The sequence below is a fragment of the Diplotaxodon limnothrissa genome, linkage group LG15, assembly GCF_057381915.1.
Source record: "Diplotaxodon limnothrissa isolate DT_005_m linkage group LG15, D_limnothrissa_male_GT1.1, whole genome shotgun sequence".
Classification (NCBI taxonomy): Eukaryota; Metazoa; Chordata; class Actinopteri; order Cichliformes; family Cichlidae; genus Diplotaxodon; species Diplotaxodon limnothrissa.
In genome coordinates this window covers 6,596,487-6,613,268 of record NC_140610.1, presented here as the reverse complement: position 1 = coordinate 6,613,268, position 16,782 = coordinate 6,596,487, and the positions used below count along the sequence as shown (strand labels likewise).

The 16,782-nt window shown below is 43.7% G+C and overlaps 1 protein-coding gene across 1 annotated transcript; it reads right to left on the bottom strand.

The window, feature by feature from the left end:
• Window positions 1-2,540: 2,540 nt before the first annotated feature.
• dll4 (delta-like 4 (Drosophila)) lies at window positions 2,541-12,070 on the bottom strand. The gene is made up of 11 exons (XM_085372253.1): window positions 11,633-12,070; window positions 11,210-11,470; window positions 10,763-10,820; window positions 9,822-10,085; window positions 7,838-7,898; window positions 6,648-6,778; window positions 6,248-6,417; window positions 5,929-6,148; window positions 4,692-5,427; window positions 4,239-4,347; window positions 2,541-3,730 (listed from the first exon to the last, which is right to left on the bottom strand). The coding sequence occupies exons 1-11, from the start codon at window positions 11,684-11,686 to the stop codon at window positions 3,725-3,727; spliced, it is 2,070 nt and encodes a 689-aa protein (XP_085228379.1). The 5' UTR covers window positions 11,687-12,070; the 3' UTR covers window positions 2,541-3,724.
• Window positions 12,071-16,782: the final 4,712 nt, after the last annotated feature.

Genomic DNA, 16,782 nt, shown 5'->3' with positions numbered 1-16,782 from the left:
TTTGTAGGGTTACTGAAGTTGGGCTAGCTGGTATTTAATGATGTGCTACGTGACCGCTAGCGACACAGCTATGTTAGCATAATATAAACAAGCTAACTTTTTTTCCACTCGATAAAAGTTAATGTGAGTGTTCTCGGTGGTCAGGAACAAATGTAATCGCATGGCAGGATGCTGTAAAAGGACCAAACTTCAGCCAGGAGAACAACTGAGATAATCCATCCACAATACGAGGTTAGTCATTCATATACTGCTGCATGGGCTGGGCTGTAGTTACATCCTAAGGTTTTAAAAACTGAGCTTAAATAAATGATTAGCGGTAATAAAAGCCGAGGGAGGTCAACAGGGATCACTGACTGTTTTAGGAGCTTTTTGAGATCAAATAGAAGAAAATACATAACATTAAACATGTTAACAACACAAAAGCCATATTAAACGCACACTACTTTAGACCCGGAAGTAGGATTCGTCGCATCATCACTGAACAACCGGATTGTGCTAGTATTGATCCAATACAAATACCGATACCAGGGTTGGTATCGATACTATCAATATTTGGATCAGGCTCACCTCAACAGGGCAGGGCAAGGACACATAGGCCAACAATAACAAACTCATGCTGTTTGAAGCCACTTAAGGATTTTAACAAACCACAAGAGCTCCAGCTATAAAAAGAAAGACAACCTGCAACTTTCAACTCCTGATTGGCACTTTCAACATCTGCTTTGCTCACACATCAATTTATACATTTTATTTTCTTCCCTTTTCCTAGATTGGGAATAAATAGCACTGATTAGTGTGTTTGTCTGGGCCCTGGCTTGTTTTGAGGATGTTTCCTGAGAGCCCGAGTCATGTGTGCGAGCTAAGTACAGAACGAAATGAAAACGATGCGTGAGAAAAGCAGTCAGCATGCAGTGGCATGTTCTGCTTTTTTCCCTTTTTTTTTTAATCAGGGAGGAAACAGGAACTGATGTCACCGGGTCACAAACAGGATGCTGTGATTATAACACAATGAAAATGCCTGACTGTGTTATGGACACCGAGAGGCCAAAGAGCAGAGCCTTAGCATGTGCGATGGAGTGTGGATGAGAGAGCGCTCTTGCTCGTAGGTGTGAGTGTGGGGACGGTGGGAAGCGCTATCAGGCTGGGTCAGGTAACAGATGACCACAGCGCGAGAGGCCTTTAACTGGGTGATTCATCACTGTGATAGCACGTATGTTTTTTCCGAGCATGTGCGGAAGCTCCCCTTTCCAAACTCTTTTCTTTTTTTCCTTTTTTTTAATGAACACACCCTAGCTGAGGATGAGGATGCCTAGGTCAACGGGCTGACAGGATGAGTGTGTGTGGATGAGTGTGTGTGTGAGGGAAAAACCATCCAGATTCTCTGCTGAGTGTTGATTGCTGCTGATTAGGGGGGTGTTGACTGTTGCAGCATTTGTGTTAATTGGAGTCAGGAGAGATTCTGATAATGTGCATGACACACACACACACACACACACACACACACACACACACACACACACACACAGAGAGAAAGAGAGCGAGAGAGAAAGGAAAAAAGAGAAAATAAAAAAAATAATAATAAAAACACTGATCCTTAAGCGCTCTTCCAAACTGTATGGAACAGTGGCTATTTTCCAAATAGATGAGGATGGTAAATGATAGCAAGACGAAGAAGAGTACTCTGATAAAGATCTCTATTTTAGAAAAGTTGACTTATTTATTTATGTGGAATCCTCACAGATCCGCTGGCTTCCATCTGGTTTCACCCTCCTCTCTGCTGGTGCCAGGTCCTCTCTCCAGCTTTGTTTGCAGAGGAGTGGGTGGTACGGAACCGGGCATTGAAATATTGCTCTTAACCCTGAAGGGGAGGAAGAGCAGTTGGGGAGCCTGCAAGTGCCTGAGTGTATTTTTTATGGGAGGAGGTCTCTGTGGGTCGTGCGCACAGGCTGAGAGGCTTGGCATATGCTGCTGTTTTTATGGCACTGCAGACTCACACCGCGCTCCCCCACGGCATCTGCTTGGACGGCTGCGCGTGTGTGCACGTTTGCGTGCACGAGCTTTATGAGGAGGGAGGGGTGAGAGAGAGAAGAGTAGTGGTGGTGGGGAGGCATTCCCCCTTTTGCCCCGCACCGGGCTTTGTTTCACCATTTCCAGCTTGAGGGGGTGGTATCCGTGGAAACGGATTTGAATTTCAAGCCAATTTAGGGCTGGAGAGAGAGAAACAAGGGGGTGGGTGGGTGGCTGAGTGAGTGGGGCCAGAGCCAACAGCATTTCCAGGAATTACTCGAGGTAGACATACTACATTCAAGGACCTTCATTTACCAAATGTCCAAAACATTATATGTGATGTTGTGTTACTGCAGGAGAGCAGTTAGCACTGATTAAACCAATGCTGTTGGCTGAAATGAAGCTAAACAGATATAAATAAATACTAGACACACACGGTCAATAATGTAAAAGAAAAAAAAAAAGGCCTCATAAATAATTTCTTTCCAGAAATTTTCACAGAATTTTTTATTCTACAGAAGTTTGGTCCTTATAAATATGCATTATATACAAAATAACATTATAAAACATATAAAGAGCAGTGTGTCATATTTAAATTAAAACTCTGGAAATACTCATTTAAAAAAAATTACATTATTGGTTCTGTACTTTTGAAATTCATTATAGGCAGGCAGTGGTGTGACAGTCTTTTTCTTCTCGTTTTGAGTCTCTTGTTTTCAGTTGCATTAAAAAGAACAAAAAAAAAAAAAAACCCAACACCTTTTTTCTATGCGCAAACTTTTCCCTTTCTCTTGGATCGTGCTGGCACTGCACTGACTGTTGTGCTCCTGTGGTTTTCTCTTCAAATCTCTGTTGATTTTCAAAGTATTTTTTTCCCCCATTGTTTTTGTTTATTTATTTTGGTAGTGCAAATCGATCCAAGGATAGACAGGGGCACACAACTGAGCATTCAAACCCCGTTTTTTTAAGGCTTCTAGTGAATTTGGGCTGCATACGATCTTCACCCTTGCGCATGACGTGTCCACCCCCCCCCAAATTTCTTTTTTCCACGTGATTGACGGCTGAAGATTAGTTTCAGACATTCAGAACTCAGCAGTGGTGAGGTTGGATTGTGACACGGGGTGAGTTCACTCGTCTAGACCCTGAGTCTTGCATAGCAGGCGAAGCTGGCTGGAAAGAAGGAGAAAGGTGGGGGGGGCGGATTTGGAGTGGTCAAATCTTTAGGCACCTTTTCTTTTTTACTGATTGGTTGGCTGTCAAAGTCATCATGATTATCACACAAGGCCAGGTTAGATACACAGGGCGACAATCCACCCTTTATCTCTCTCTCTTTTTTTTTACTGTCCAGGATGGCCAAGGTTAGAAGTTTAATAATTTCACTGATGCTGTCGTCACACCTCGTGCAGTCAGTCTATTTTTTTGCCAGTCCATTTAACCATTGTCGCGACTGAGAGAGGTCCTTCACTGTACATGTGTTGCATACAAACACTCGGTCAAAGTTTTTCAATTCTGTCCTTTTTTTTGTTGTTTTTGTTTTTCTTTCCTTTTTGCAGAGCAGACTTTTCTGCCCTCTCCAGTTCTCAAGTGTTCCAGAGCAGCAGTGAACATCTAAAATGATCTCCAGTCTCTTCTCAGCATTTGTAAACAATCCAGAATATTACATTCTGCCTTGATTGTGTCTCCCCCCCTCGTTCCCTTGCCTTCTGACACTCACAGTTTATACCTGTGGGATAAAAGAGAGAAAAAAATGGAGTTACACCAAATAATTTGAACAACATAAAAACAGCAAATTAAAAACAGTTTCCAAGCACTCCTTTAGCTCAAACGCACCGGTATCACTGTTATGTTTTGCTTGGAAGTAAACATCCTAAAAATTCCACTAAAAGCCACAGCACTAAAACATAGCACCTTTGAGACTGAGCAGAGCCAAACATGTGCGAGAAATCATTATAGGTTGTCACTTTAGGTCTTCATGTGGCCAAGATAAAGTGTAGCTAGCATAATTTATAGAAACCAATAATGCACGTGATTGCGTTTCCCCCCCAGCTTAGGTCAGAATACCAAAAAAAACAGGGAAAAACAGCAAGTCTCATCTTCTCCTATGAATGTTGGTGTACTAGTGAGGAATCGTGCACTTGAGACAACCTAATGGATGTCAAATAGAGGATCTAAGGCAATGCTGATGAAGACGTGATTTTATTTCATTTCATTTATTTATTTATTTGCCTTACCTCAGTCGCTATGACGCATTCCTTCCTCTCTTCCGCTATAACAAATACCGACTGGTACATGGAGTCTCTCGAGGAGCATATTGTAGATATTCTACACTCTGGCTTTTCGCTGCAAAACACAAATCACACTTTGTGTTAATGCAAACTAGAAGCACATGGCAGAACTATGCGTTAGGTGTATACACATGCGGCGAAGCAGCAAAGAAGAGTACATAGCTAAGCACTTGTTCAATATAAACTCTGTGGATGAAGAGCAATGTATGGTTGGGGGCCCACTGTTGGGTGCAAATGAGGATTACATGACAGAGGCTTCTCATACATAACAGTCATTTCTACTCAGCAGAGCCCTGTATATATACACACTATCTATGTGAGTGGAATAAATAGTTCTTTAACAGACATTATCGCAGCCAAGACGAGAGTATAAAGACATGCAAAGATGTTTTCTCTTACCTGTACACTCTACTCAAAGGCATTTTATCATCTAAACCCTTGTCATAAATAAGACTTTTATCCTCTTGTGACTTTTCGTCCTTGAACTCCTTTGATTTCGAGTTGTAAGGCTCCAAGTGATAGTTTTTATGAATAAAGTTTGATTTCTCTGAGTCACAGTCTACTTCCAGGCTGATTTTCTGGTTGGTGTTTTTGAGCTGGGACACTGGGATCAGGTTATCCCTCTGACTGCTGGACAAGTTGTTCATAGTCTCTGATTCTCTTCGCTGCCTCTGGGCTTGCCTGTGGATGTGCCTCAAGGCCAAGACCACCATGCACAGCACCACCAGTAGTGCCACCAGCCCAACAGCCAGAGAAACCGCCGCCCACTGGAAACCATCTTTGTTCTCTCCGGTGGTCACAGGAGAGGTGACGGCGAAATATTCGCATTGGGGTCCAGTGAATCCAGCGGGGCAGCTACAAGTTGCTGGAGACTTGCCCGGCCCACCTCCCCCACTGCAAGTACCCCCATTGAGGCAGGCCCGAAGGGAACACTCGTTCAGGATCCGGTCGCAGTTTCGCCCTCCGTAGCCGGCAGGACAGATGCAGGTGTAATCGTTGATTCGGTCCTGGCAGGTGCCTCCATTAAGGCAGGGGTTTCCAGCACACTCGTTGATGTTGATTTCGCAGCGCTGGCCGGTAAACCCTGCGCGGCAGCTGCACACACGGATGCCACCATGGAGCTGACACAGACCTCCTATGAAAAAAAGAGAAAGCGGATGTAGATCATAAGCATCAACGAATACAGGTTCGGAGGAAACTCAGAAGCTACCATTAGCAAACAGAGTGAGAGACGTTTCGACACTGAGGCGTTTCAAAATCAAAGACAGAGAACACAATCTCCGTAATCCCTCCCGCGAGGCTGCTTGAGTTCACACATTTCCACTGAATCCACAGTGTGACCGCAGTGCTGCATATTGTTCTCCCAGCGCAGAACAATCCCAGAGCCCTCTGTGTTTACATGAGGACAGAAATTGAACTGCGCTGGCTATTTGTCCCCTTTCATCAACAACCACAGCAAGCTGTGGTGACATTTACAAGCTGCTGCTCGAAGCTGCTGAGTGTTTACATGGAGGACAATAGACACCAAGTTCCCACCAATTCCTGTTGTTCCAGTGGCAGGAATTGGAGTGGGGGGGGAAAGGGAAGTTCAGAAAAAAGGGGGGGGGGGGGGGCAAAGAGGAAAGGAAGACTGTACCATTAGCGCAGGGAAGCGACGTGCACTTGTCCACTTTCTTCTCGCAGTTGAGCCCGGTGTAGCCTCTGGGACACTCGCACATGTAGCTGCGCCCGTTGTCCTTTTCCTTACATTTCCCCTTGTGGAAGCAGGGAGAGTCGGCACAGGTCAGCAGGCTGTGCTCACAGTGGGAACCCTCAAAGCCCTGGGGACAGGTGCACATGTAGCCACTCTCCAGATTCTTGAGAAATGGAAATAAAAACAAGTCAGTGAGTAAGTATGATCAGCAGTGAATGTTGAAACCTAAAGGTGGGCATGCACCGCTCAGTTTCCTACTTACTGTGCATGTCCCCCCATTCCTGCAGGGGTTGCTGTCACACTCCTTCATCTCCAGCTCACATTTGACCCCCGTGAAGCCTGGCAAGCATGTACACGTATAGCTTCCCTGGCCAGTGTTCATGCAAGTGGCGCCATTCAAGCAGGGATGGTGATGGGTGCAGAAGTTCAGGTCTGGATTGGGGGAGAGAGGAGAAGAGTGTTTGTTTACAGGGTGTCTGCAGGAGACACACACACACAACCAATCTACCCCCGGATGTGTAGAAAGCTATGAATAGAACACTTCAGAGGAAACCTAATTTACTAATGCTTTCAAGTTAATTCAAATGAAAACAGGGTGCAAGTAATATGAGAGCATCTTTTTAAAAAGGAATAGCAGCAGTGAGCCAAGTTGTCTGGCGTACCTTGGTCACATAATAGGCCTCCCCAGCCCTCCTGACAGTTACACTGCCACGGCAGCTGGCAGGTACCGTGCTTGCAGGCCGGGTACTTCCTGCACTCGTCACAGAACGTGCCCTGCCAGCCATCTCTGCATCTGAAAAATTAAAACAAAAACGAAAGACATTTAAAACATTAGTCTTTGTTTTTTTTCTCATGCTAAAAGTGTTGTGATTGCAGTCTTAAGCCATCAAATAACTCAGATTAAATATCCCTGTAACAGATTAATTGGATGTTAATATTAAGAAATCGGTTAACATCAGTAACTGCGTCATACCACAGTTGGACACAATCATTAGATGATTAATTAATGCATCACAGAAATCTGAAAAAAACAAACAAACAAACAAACTTTCACTTGGCTAAAAGTGAGATCTTGTAGTAGTAAAATCTTGTTAGTTCATCGCTCATCACTCAGTGAAACTGCACTTTATTTGTACAGGTAGGTTATACAATGTATGTACAGCATGTGTAGACGTTAATGCTAAGAGTGGGGCTGGAAGCAGGGATCTTTATTGTGTTTAAAGATTACTAATTATAATATAATAATACCCAAGCAAAAATATTTTTTAAAGATTAAGATGCTTCCTAAAGGTTCCTAAGATCGTGGGACTTAAGATGCTCTTTTAAAGGTTAAAACATTTTTCTGTTACTTAGTGCGCAGAGACATGGGAGCAGCTTTACTGGTATCTAAAGGATTTAACCTTAATCTGGAATGGTTTTAGTGGTGGGAACGGTGGATTTGTGCCTAAAAAGAGGGCAAAAATAAAAAATCAGGAGGAATTTCCCACAGCGAGTGGGTGAGTGTGTGTGTGTGTGAATTATCCACGCTGGTGAGTGAGATAGGGCAGTGACAAGGAGGGAACATGGGAAGCGGAGAACTCAGTGAGTGATGCTGTGAAGAGAGGGCGTGGACCGAAACGCTGACGTGAACTTCAGCCTCACTTAATGAATCATATGGAAATATTTCAGCTCATGTGGATCCTCGGATGATAAAAGTGCTTTTGTTGCGCATAAACTGGGAGGCAGCTGAGTGAAGAAGTTGAGTGAAAAACAACCCAGGCCTTCCACATGAAAGGAGCTGACGCTGTGCCCATATGTGCTCCTTTCCTAACAGCCAACACATATTTCAACACTTGCAATTATTAATACTTACACACACTCGCCAGGTTTGGTGCAGTTTCCATTCCTCTCGCTGCAACCCTCCAGACAGATAGCTACAAGCAGAAAGAAGAGAGAGAAAAAAAATGAAACTTACAGTAAGGGTGCTGCTCTTTTACTGTTCTTTGCCTGTTGTCCACCTGTTCCTCCTGACACAATACATCAGGTGTGACAATTTCACATTTTCCATACTGTTAAAAATAAACCATAAGCTAAAATGTCACACAAGCCCCTTGCACTGCCATTAGGCACACAACAACCAAGGCTTTCCTTGAAATAGCCAACTGTAAGCTCTGTATATTAAAGTACACGGGGCCTTGGTGAGGCTCAACTTTCCTCAGAAGCCTCCATTTGATCTAAACCTGTCCGCCACACCCACAGCTGCCACTGGGTGGGTCGTTTGTGTGTGTGTGTGGGTGAGAGTTTGTTTGTCCTGTTTTAAGTGTACCGGTCATGACACTGATTCGCCGGGGCAACATATCAGGCGACTGACAGTAAGCGGCCGGTTTAGTCCAGAACAGATGCTCGCTCTCAATAGCAGACAGCTGTCACTATTGTTGTTTGTGGTCTGCCAGAACCATATTTGCAGCTGCCACTACCGCGCGCCCAACAATGGAAGGGGACTAAACATCGGTGGCGCGTGGCGGATAATAATGCTGCGATTAACCTTGGCGCGTGCAGTCGCCCGGGCTCCTTCTATCAATGCCCGCGCGCACCCCCTCGCGCCCTCCCCTCTCTCCTGCAGATTAAGTTACCGGGCACGCGCTTTCTGAAGGTACAGTAGTAAACAGAAATTAACAGCTCTTCCTTTAACTTACCTGGACAGAAACGGCAGGTAAATGTTCGCTAATACGCGTAGATTTAGCTTAAGTTAGCCAGCCATTTGTGTCACGTGACTACTACTACTACCACTGTGCGCAAGTGTCCACAGTGTGTGTTTCTGCATTAATGTGTTTGCTACTAAGCTCCTTCAAACTCTACACTATGGCCCCGAACGGCCGGGCTTGTTAAAATTTATGTATGGGAGCGTGTGAGCGAGAAGGCAAATTATGGCCTCTGAAAGATGCCCAATCTGTCTTTCTCATGTATATTTTCTGTAGTCAGTGGCGATTGATGTGTGTGTAATTGCAACACGTGAGCCCATCTGGTTAGAATTTGGCGCCACAGTCAAAATAGCACATGCCAATTTCTCTTTCACCGCCAAGTGACATGGATGACAGATCCGCTGTCACCCGTGTGGCCACATATCCAGCACATGGTAACTATTACTCTCACGGTGCCTCCTTCCAATCTACTCTTTGATTAATTTGTTTTGGTGAAAGGGGGCCCTTGGTATTGTGGAGCCAAATGGCATCGAGCCTCCTCATAGGCTCATTCAGAACTTTCCAAATCTTGGGAGTGCTGGTGCACGATCTGGCCAAGTGGGTTTGCACAAGTATAATGTGCCTGTTGTCGTGCTAAGCCTGCCCCCGCCAAGAAAACCCATATTCAATGAGTACCCACAAACCCACCAATTGCACGTCAGAATTACATGATTACAAATTATATGAAGCAAACAGCTATGAAAAATGCATTCCACACCAAAATTGCCTATCAGACTTGCCAGATATCATGAGGTCATGTCTAGTTATAGCACTCAAACATCCTGTGGCCTTGAGGATGATGACCTATGGGTTACACAACTCACATACTAGCAACAGCTGATATCAAACTTATGCATTTCTCTCTATAGGCAGAAACCATTATAATGATTATGAAGAGCAAAGGACGATGTACAGAAACAGATTCATCAGAGTATTGGACAGTTAACCACTTTAAGGTAAGGCCTGTCCACCAAATCCTGCAGAACACTATCCAAAAACTCATTACAATCAGATTGAGTTGAAGCAACTACAGACTGTGATCACCAAGAATAGACTACTGATAGCAAGTGAGCCAGACAGTTGTAAAACATAAAGATTATGTAGCTGGTTGCTTACGTTCTTCGCAGTATTTCCCCTTCCAGCCGGGCAGACAGGATAGCTGTCCATCACGGGTGCAGGTGTAGTGGCCGAATCGGTCATCCCTGGGCGTGCACTTTTTGGAACAACTTTCTCCGTAGTAACTTTCATTGCAGATGAATCGGTACGAATACTTCAGCTCTGTCTGCACATTGGCCAGTGTATCCTGAGACCAGTCAGTTCCTACACCAAGTTGTCTTTGGATGGTAAAGAGGCTAATCAAAGCGTCTTGGTTGTTGGTTTCTGAAAGAAGATGAAGAAAAAGAAAAAAGAGGAGAAGGAAGAGGAAGTCAGAACTAATGGAGGAAGTTTAGAGTTTAAACCTGCCCATGTCCTGGATTGATTATGGTTTTATGTCACTTATGCATCATAAATGGCTTGCGAGGTCAAAAGTCATCCACTTTTGCTTTAATAATCTGCCCAGTGCCAAGCTGCATCCCTTATCAAATCCCATACAGCTTAGATGAAAGATAAACTCAGGTTGAAATTTCCTCTTTCTTTCCGTCAGCAAAAACATTCCCAGGCCCAGTCCCCTCTTCCAAAGGGCAGAACAGAGTAAGGTGTAAAATACAGGAAGATGTAGTCAGGGGCTTTTGGCAAGCACTGAGTATTCTCACCAAAGCCCACAGCTCTTTCCCACGCCAAAAATAAACTAGAGGAAGTTCAATTGTATTGGGTATAAGAATGAAAAAGGTGTTCTGAAGTTCATAACAAAGGCATGAATAGGCGTGAAAATTGTCTGAAATGATGAACAATTAACGGGAGGTGGAGGGGGAACACTTCAGTGACTAAACTGCATTTAATAGCCCAATTTATTTTCTGCTTTCGTGCATGTTAAGTGTGCAAAAATTGTAAACCGACTGGAGTGTGTTAAACCTACAGACAGAGCTCCCTCCTGTGGCAAAAAAGGCTGCACTTACCTACAGGTAGGTTTCCATAAGGTGAATGCCAGGCTTCAATTATTAATGAAAAGGACCCCTAAAGAGAAAACATATGCCGTTAATACATGCTACAAATACTATAGCGATTAAAAAAAGAGTGCTCGCAATTTAGACGAGAGCCTAAATCTTGCTTATTTTTGTATTTCATAGGCTCCTGCTAATTGAGAAGAGAAATTTAAATCAGACTTAAGACTGCACGAGGAAATATGTGTCACAGTGATCACGAGAGCCTTTCTGGATTTTGAAATGAACGACATGGCAGCAGTCCAATCTGTTAGTCGAAAGAGTATTACCTAATGATATGGATTAGACTAGCTGACCAATAATCGGTGCGCTCCCAAAATGCATAGCAGTTCCCCGAAATCAACATAATAGCAATCGCTGTAGTGAAACAAATAAAGTGGATGTGCTGCTCCACGCCCTTACCGGCCAGCCAAAGTTGAAGGGTATTTGAATCGGTGTAGGTAAAGTGCCACTGTCCTTGGCGCTGAAAGAGTTTGTCCCCAGCACTGGTGTCATTGTACTTCCAAAGATGCAGTCACCTGGAGAGACCACAGCCTGATAGTTCTTCAAGCAAATTCTAAAATAAGTCCTGCAGTTGGGTTTGCATGCATCTCCGTTTGCAAGCAGACCTTTGTGGTTTTTAAATTCGTGGAGATCCAGCTCAAAAACTCCGGATCCAAATACCTAAAAGAGAAGGAAATATTATTTAAGAAAACGCCGTGCAGCTACATGAAGCTTATTCTGTTATTTAAAAAAAGGAGGGGGGTAAAAATTAAACAGTCGGCTCTCCATCTGGTTTCGCCGAGGTCTCAGGACCACCAAGGAGATGTAGATCCTCTTTCATACCTGTGATATTAACGTGGTGCTAAATGCGATGGTAAAGGTGAACCAGGCTGCCATCCTTCTTGTTTCTCCAGGGCAGCCGCGTCACCAGCCACTCACGCAGCAAAACCTTCTTATTCCGAAGTATTGACGCCGAGGTAAACAAATAGGGTATTGAAAAAAACCCTTCCACGAAACACTATAAATCCTCCACTCCCGATTAGTCCTCAATAGCTCCTTGTTGCCGTGCGTCAAAAGCGTCCAGAGGAAGCGTTTCCAATCTCCAAGTTATCCAAAGGTGAGGGAAGACCAATATCCACAGCTGTGTCCCACTCCGTCAGCAGGCGTCCTCTCCTTGCATGATATTGTACTCCACAATGGTCAACTCCTCTGTGTGCGCGCGGCTCAGACCTTGTTTTGGTGCTCAAGTCGGTGCGTCAGTGCGCCACGGACGTTCATCACTCGTCTTATTACTACTGAATGAACCCTAGTGTGTCTCCTCCCAGATATATAGACTACCACTGCGCTGCTCATTACATAAACTGCCACTCACCCAACTGGCACCGCCCACTTTACATATTCAACCCCCTTCTCTTTCCACCCCAACAATTATCCAGATTTAATACCCACTGGCAGAGAGATGACTGACCACCATGGATACCGGGCGATTATTAACAAGCCCCCAACATCTGCTGACTTATTTTTAGCGCACAATATGCGGGGCGCACATTTAGACTTTTTTTTTTTTTGCACAATGAGAGGGGACAGCGCAGGAGAGCCGAAACTTCGAGAATGGAGAGCAGAAATTCAATTACTGTCCTACTCTCCTTGTACCTTCCTTAACCCCCGGTTCCACTCAATTGCACGCCTAATTAGCCCTTACTGCAGCACTGGAGCCTCGCACACTTGGGCTATCCTTCCAGGACCCTCCACTCTCTGTGGGGTCACATGTGCGCCTCCCTCGGGATGTAAGACAAACAATGAAAGCAGAAATGCGATTACAGGGGGGGAGACAATCTTTTGAGTTGTTTTTGAGTTTTCAGAATGTTACTTTTTTTCAGACTAAACCCAGAAGCACAAGAGCCAATATCTTACAACTCCCAAACCCAAATGATCCCACTAAAACGCACGCTTGCTTTAATTTAGAAAAAGGGCCTTTGCTCAGCTCCAATAAAAAATGTATTTTACGCACACCCACCTACATTTCGTATTATGTTTCCATTCTGTTTTTTCTCCTTTCTGAACATCTTATTCTAGTTGTGTTTAATGTTGCAGCGCGTGCGCCCCTTCATGCCCACCCAAGTATTTTTACGGTTAATGGCAGCGTGCCTCCTATTGTTGCGGCGCGTGTCCCTCTCTCGCCCTCATGCGGGTGTACAGGACTGGGGGACTTAACTATTCAGCTGTATGCAAATGAGCTCTCTCTCTCTCTCTCTCTCTCTCTCTCTCTCTCTGTGATACCCTACAAACACACACGGAGAGACTGCGCGTGGTTTCACCCGCGTGCGTAAAACTGATTTATTCTCCACGCGGCCTTTTACATCTAATAGGAATCTGAGCCCCGCATTTTCGAGATAAAATATTTGATTTGATGGCCTGAAATTGGCAGCGGTGATGCGTCCAACTATTAAACTGACAATTTGTCTTATCTTAAATCCGTTTGACGCAAATAATAAATAAATAACTTCCAGGTTTACCCACTAAGGATGACGTAGACGCCAGTGTAATGCACAAAGAATGTCAATCACATAAAATTTATACATGTTATTTATTGAATTTGTATTGAAAAGACTTCCGGGGGATATTTAAAAGAAAAAGAATCCCTATTTGAATTTTTGGAACCCACTCTTTACCTCAGTTTCCCCCCTCATATCCATTGGCTGTTTTTTTGATTAATCTCATCGGTTGTATTTGTTGTTCGATCGCCCGTGTCTCTCTCATTTACCATCTGGTGGGAGACTGGCAGTCCGACGCACCGTTTTTCTATCGTCTGTTCGCGGAGGGCACGAGCCAGTTTTCTCCAACCTGTTCATCTAAATTCTGTTTGGCATCATGTGAGCGTTTGTTAAGAGGAAACTACAGTAATAGTGTAATAAAATGACTTCCTACGTGAACGCTGGGGATATGACAAAACTTGTTGCTGTGCAGCAACACCATTTGCCCACGTGAGGAGGAGGCTTCTGGAAAATATGATAATCAGGTTGTTGAAGACAAAACACTGAATACTGTAGTCAGTGCTGAGCATATGAACTGTGCACTCCTCCATCAACTCTTTTATTTCCCCCCCGTTTTTTTCTTGTAGGTGTGCATGCTATGCTTATGAAAAGGGAACAAATGTGTCCAAGTACATGTGACTAGAGTCTGATTAATCTTAAAATCTTAGTCACCTAGAATCAACAAAAGCTGCTTTCCCCCCCTCCTAAAAGTGTATATTTATGACTTAACGGATGATGACACGCTTAAATAGTCTGTGATTTTCCCTTGACCTCGGCACGATCTCAAAGTGTTTGAATTTCATCTGTTGTTTCTGTGCACTGCTGAGAGTGAAAATGGAGAGCATCTATATTTATTCAGTGTTTATATGAGGGAGACACGATGGATTGGTTGAATGCTTGTCATATTGACACACCTGTTGTGTCTCCAGTGGGTCCGCAGAGACACAATGGCATTGGCTTGACTGAGCCATATGCCGTGCAGCTCTTCCCCCCCCTTTTTTTTGACTCTCGGATGCTAATTCTGTAACTTGTTGACACTGCGATGTTGATGACTCTTTCTGATTTAATGAGGTGTTTTTAAACAGAATCTGTGTGTGCGCTCTATAGGAGCTGCACCTATTTATTCAATTCACGCATTTTGAGTTGGTTCAGGATTACTGATCCACATTAGCACATCAGTTTTTCTGCCAATAATGGTTTCTAATCATCTTCAATATTCCCCCGCTTATCTGCTTTATGGCCCTATGTCTCCAGTCCAGCTAAAATGTCACCACCATAAAAAGTGTGACAGTTGCAGTTTAACAGGTGAGTGCAGCTGATAACACAAAACTGTCTTTACTATGAAGACAATGCCATATGGGCTTTGTTTTTTTTTTCATAAAGCTGAACTAAACCAAACAGCTTTGCTTTTTTTATACAACACTGTTAATGTCGGCAATATCAGACCCTTTCTTTTATTATAGTGCTTGTACAAGATAGCAGATATTACACTTTTATATACTTGCAGATGGCCTATTCATGCTTACTTACTGATTATATTTGGCAAAAGTTGAAAACTCTTTAAAGGGAAAGCATTGAAGCTGTAAAGCATGGTAGGCAAAAATCAAAACACGTCGCACGATGTCTGCAGTCAGAAACATTTCCAGTAGAGGATCTGAGATAGAGTTAAGCCGCTGTCATCAAATGCTCTCTGTGGTTTTATTTATAACATGCGTTGCTGAAAAACCATTGTATTCTTGAGCTCTTATGCAATGCCAGGCAGCAACTGGAGCCCACAACAAGCCAACTGCTTTGGTGCAGCTCATTCTTAAGCTATTTGGACCCATTCTCTAAACCACAAGCTGGGACCCTGCATTTATTAAGATGTTGCATCAAAGCTCGCTGCTTTCCAGCAACACAGCAGGATCTGACTGACCAGGCTTCAGTTCATGCTGTAGCCTTCATCCGAGCGCTTTGATGTTTGGATGTGTGTGTGTCTGTGTCTACGAGCTTGTATGTGGGTGTCGTGGAAGCTGAAGAAAGCGTACAAGCTCATGTCTCCTCTGCTTCCTCTTGCGTCCCTCTACTCCACAGCGAGCAAACCCCCCTCGTGGGTTTTGCTGGTGCGCTTCAGATCGTTCCGCGATGCTTTCCTGGCTGTTTGTGGATTTGAGGAACGCTGCGGAGAAAACCGCGTTTCCTGTTCTCACCATTCTGGACAATTCTCATGAATAATTGTGATCTGACAAGGAAGTGTAAACAGGTTGATCGGTCAGAGAGCGGCCAAGAAAATATCTATTGTTGTCAGTGGAATGTGAAGAATGCTGTATTAATGGAGCAAGCAAGATGATGTCAGCCTCTCCATTTATCACACGAGTAATCTGAAAACGAAGGGCAAGCGCTACAGTATAGGCGCATCTGTAATGATACTTGAAACTTGGAAATATGAGAAGACAGATATTTTTCTAATATGCTGCTCCTTTGTCACTCTATATCAAATTAATTTATACAGTTTTATTTGCCACACATGGCTTAACATACAGAAGGCTATTAAAGTTTTTAGGGCCGCAGATCTCTTACAAGGGAGTTATAAGTATGCACACTACCATTTGTACTACCTTGAAACTATTTATATTTTAAACTTTTTGTGGGTAGATGAAGTGGGTTTAAACTTCAATGGGTGCTAATCTAAAAAAAATATAGACTCAACTAAATTGACATAATATAATTTTGCTATGACAGGAATCTGCTTCTTTGTTCAACCAGACCATAACAGCAATTTTAACTCCGGTCGTACATTTTTGGAGTTATCTTTGAAGTAGAATAGTTTGGATAACAAAGTGGAATCAGAAATCTCTTCTGCTTCTTCCTTTTTTCTTCCCAGGTTAAACTTCTGTGGACAAGATGTAAAGTCATCAAGTGTCCACTTTTACTGTTTTAGACCACAGAGAGTGAAGGAAGGAAAAGGAAGCCACTAATTGTCTAAGGTAACACATGCTGTAATTTGAAGCCTTGACAGTTTTACATTTCACTACACCAAGCCTGTCTTATAGGCAGAGAAATAACAGAACTGGGAGTACATCAGGTGAAATGGTTTGGACTTCACATTTTGTATACTATGACTCAGTCGTTATATACGACATGTGTATGCAGTCAGTCATATTTGTCTGATCCTGTTTAGCTGGATGATGATCAGGAAGGCCGGACCATATCTACTACTCAATGAAGCTTATATTTGACGTCCACCTGGGCTTTATCGTAAATGTATCATAAATCCTGATTTAATTGAAAGGAGGCCAGTGTGTTGGAGTAGACTGACATTGACATCGACAGTTACACCAGAAGACGGCAGATTTATGACCTGCTCCTCAGAGGTACAGGTTCACTGCCTGGCTGTATACAGGATACTTCTTAGTCACACCTGAAAGACCTCATTTAAGGAAGTCACGGGTGACCTGCACAAAAGTGATTCAGAAAAAA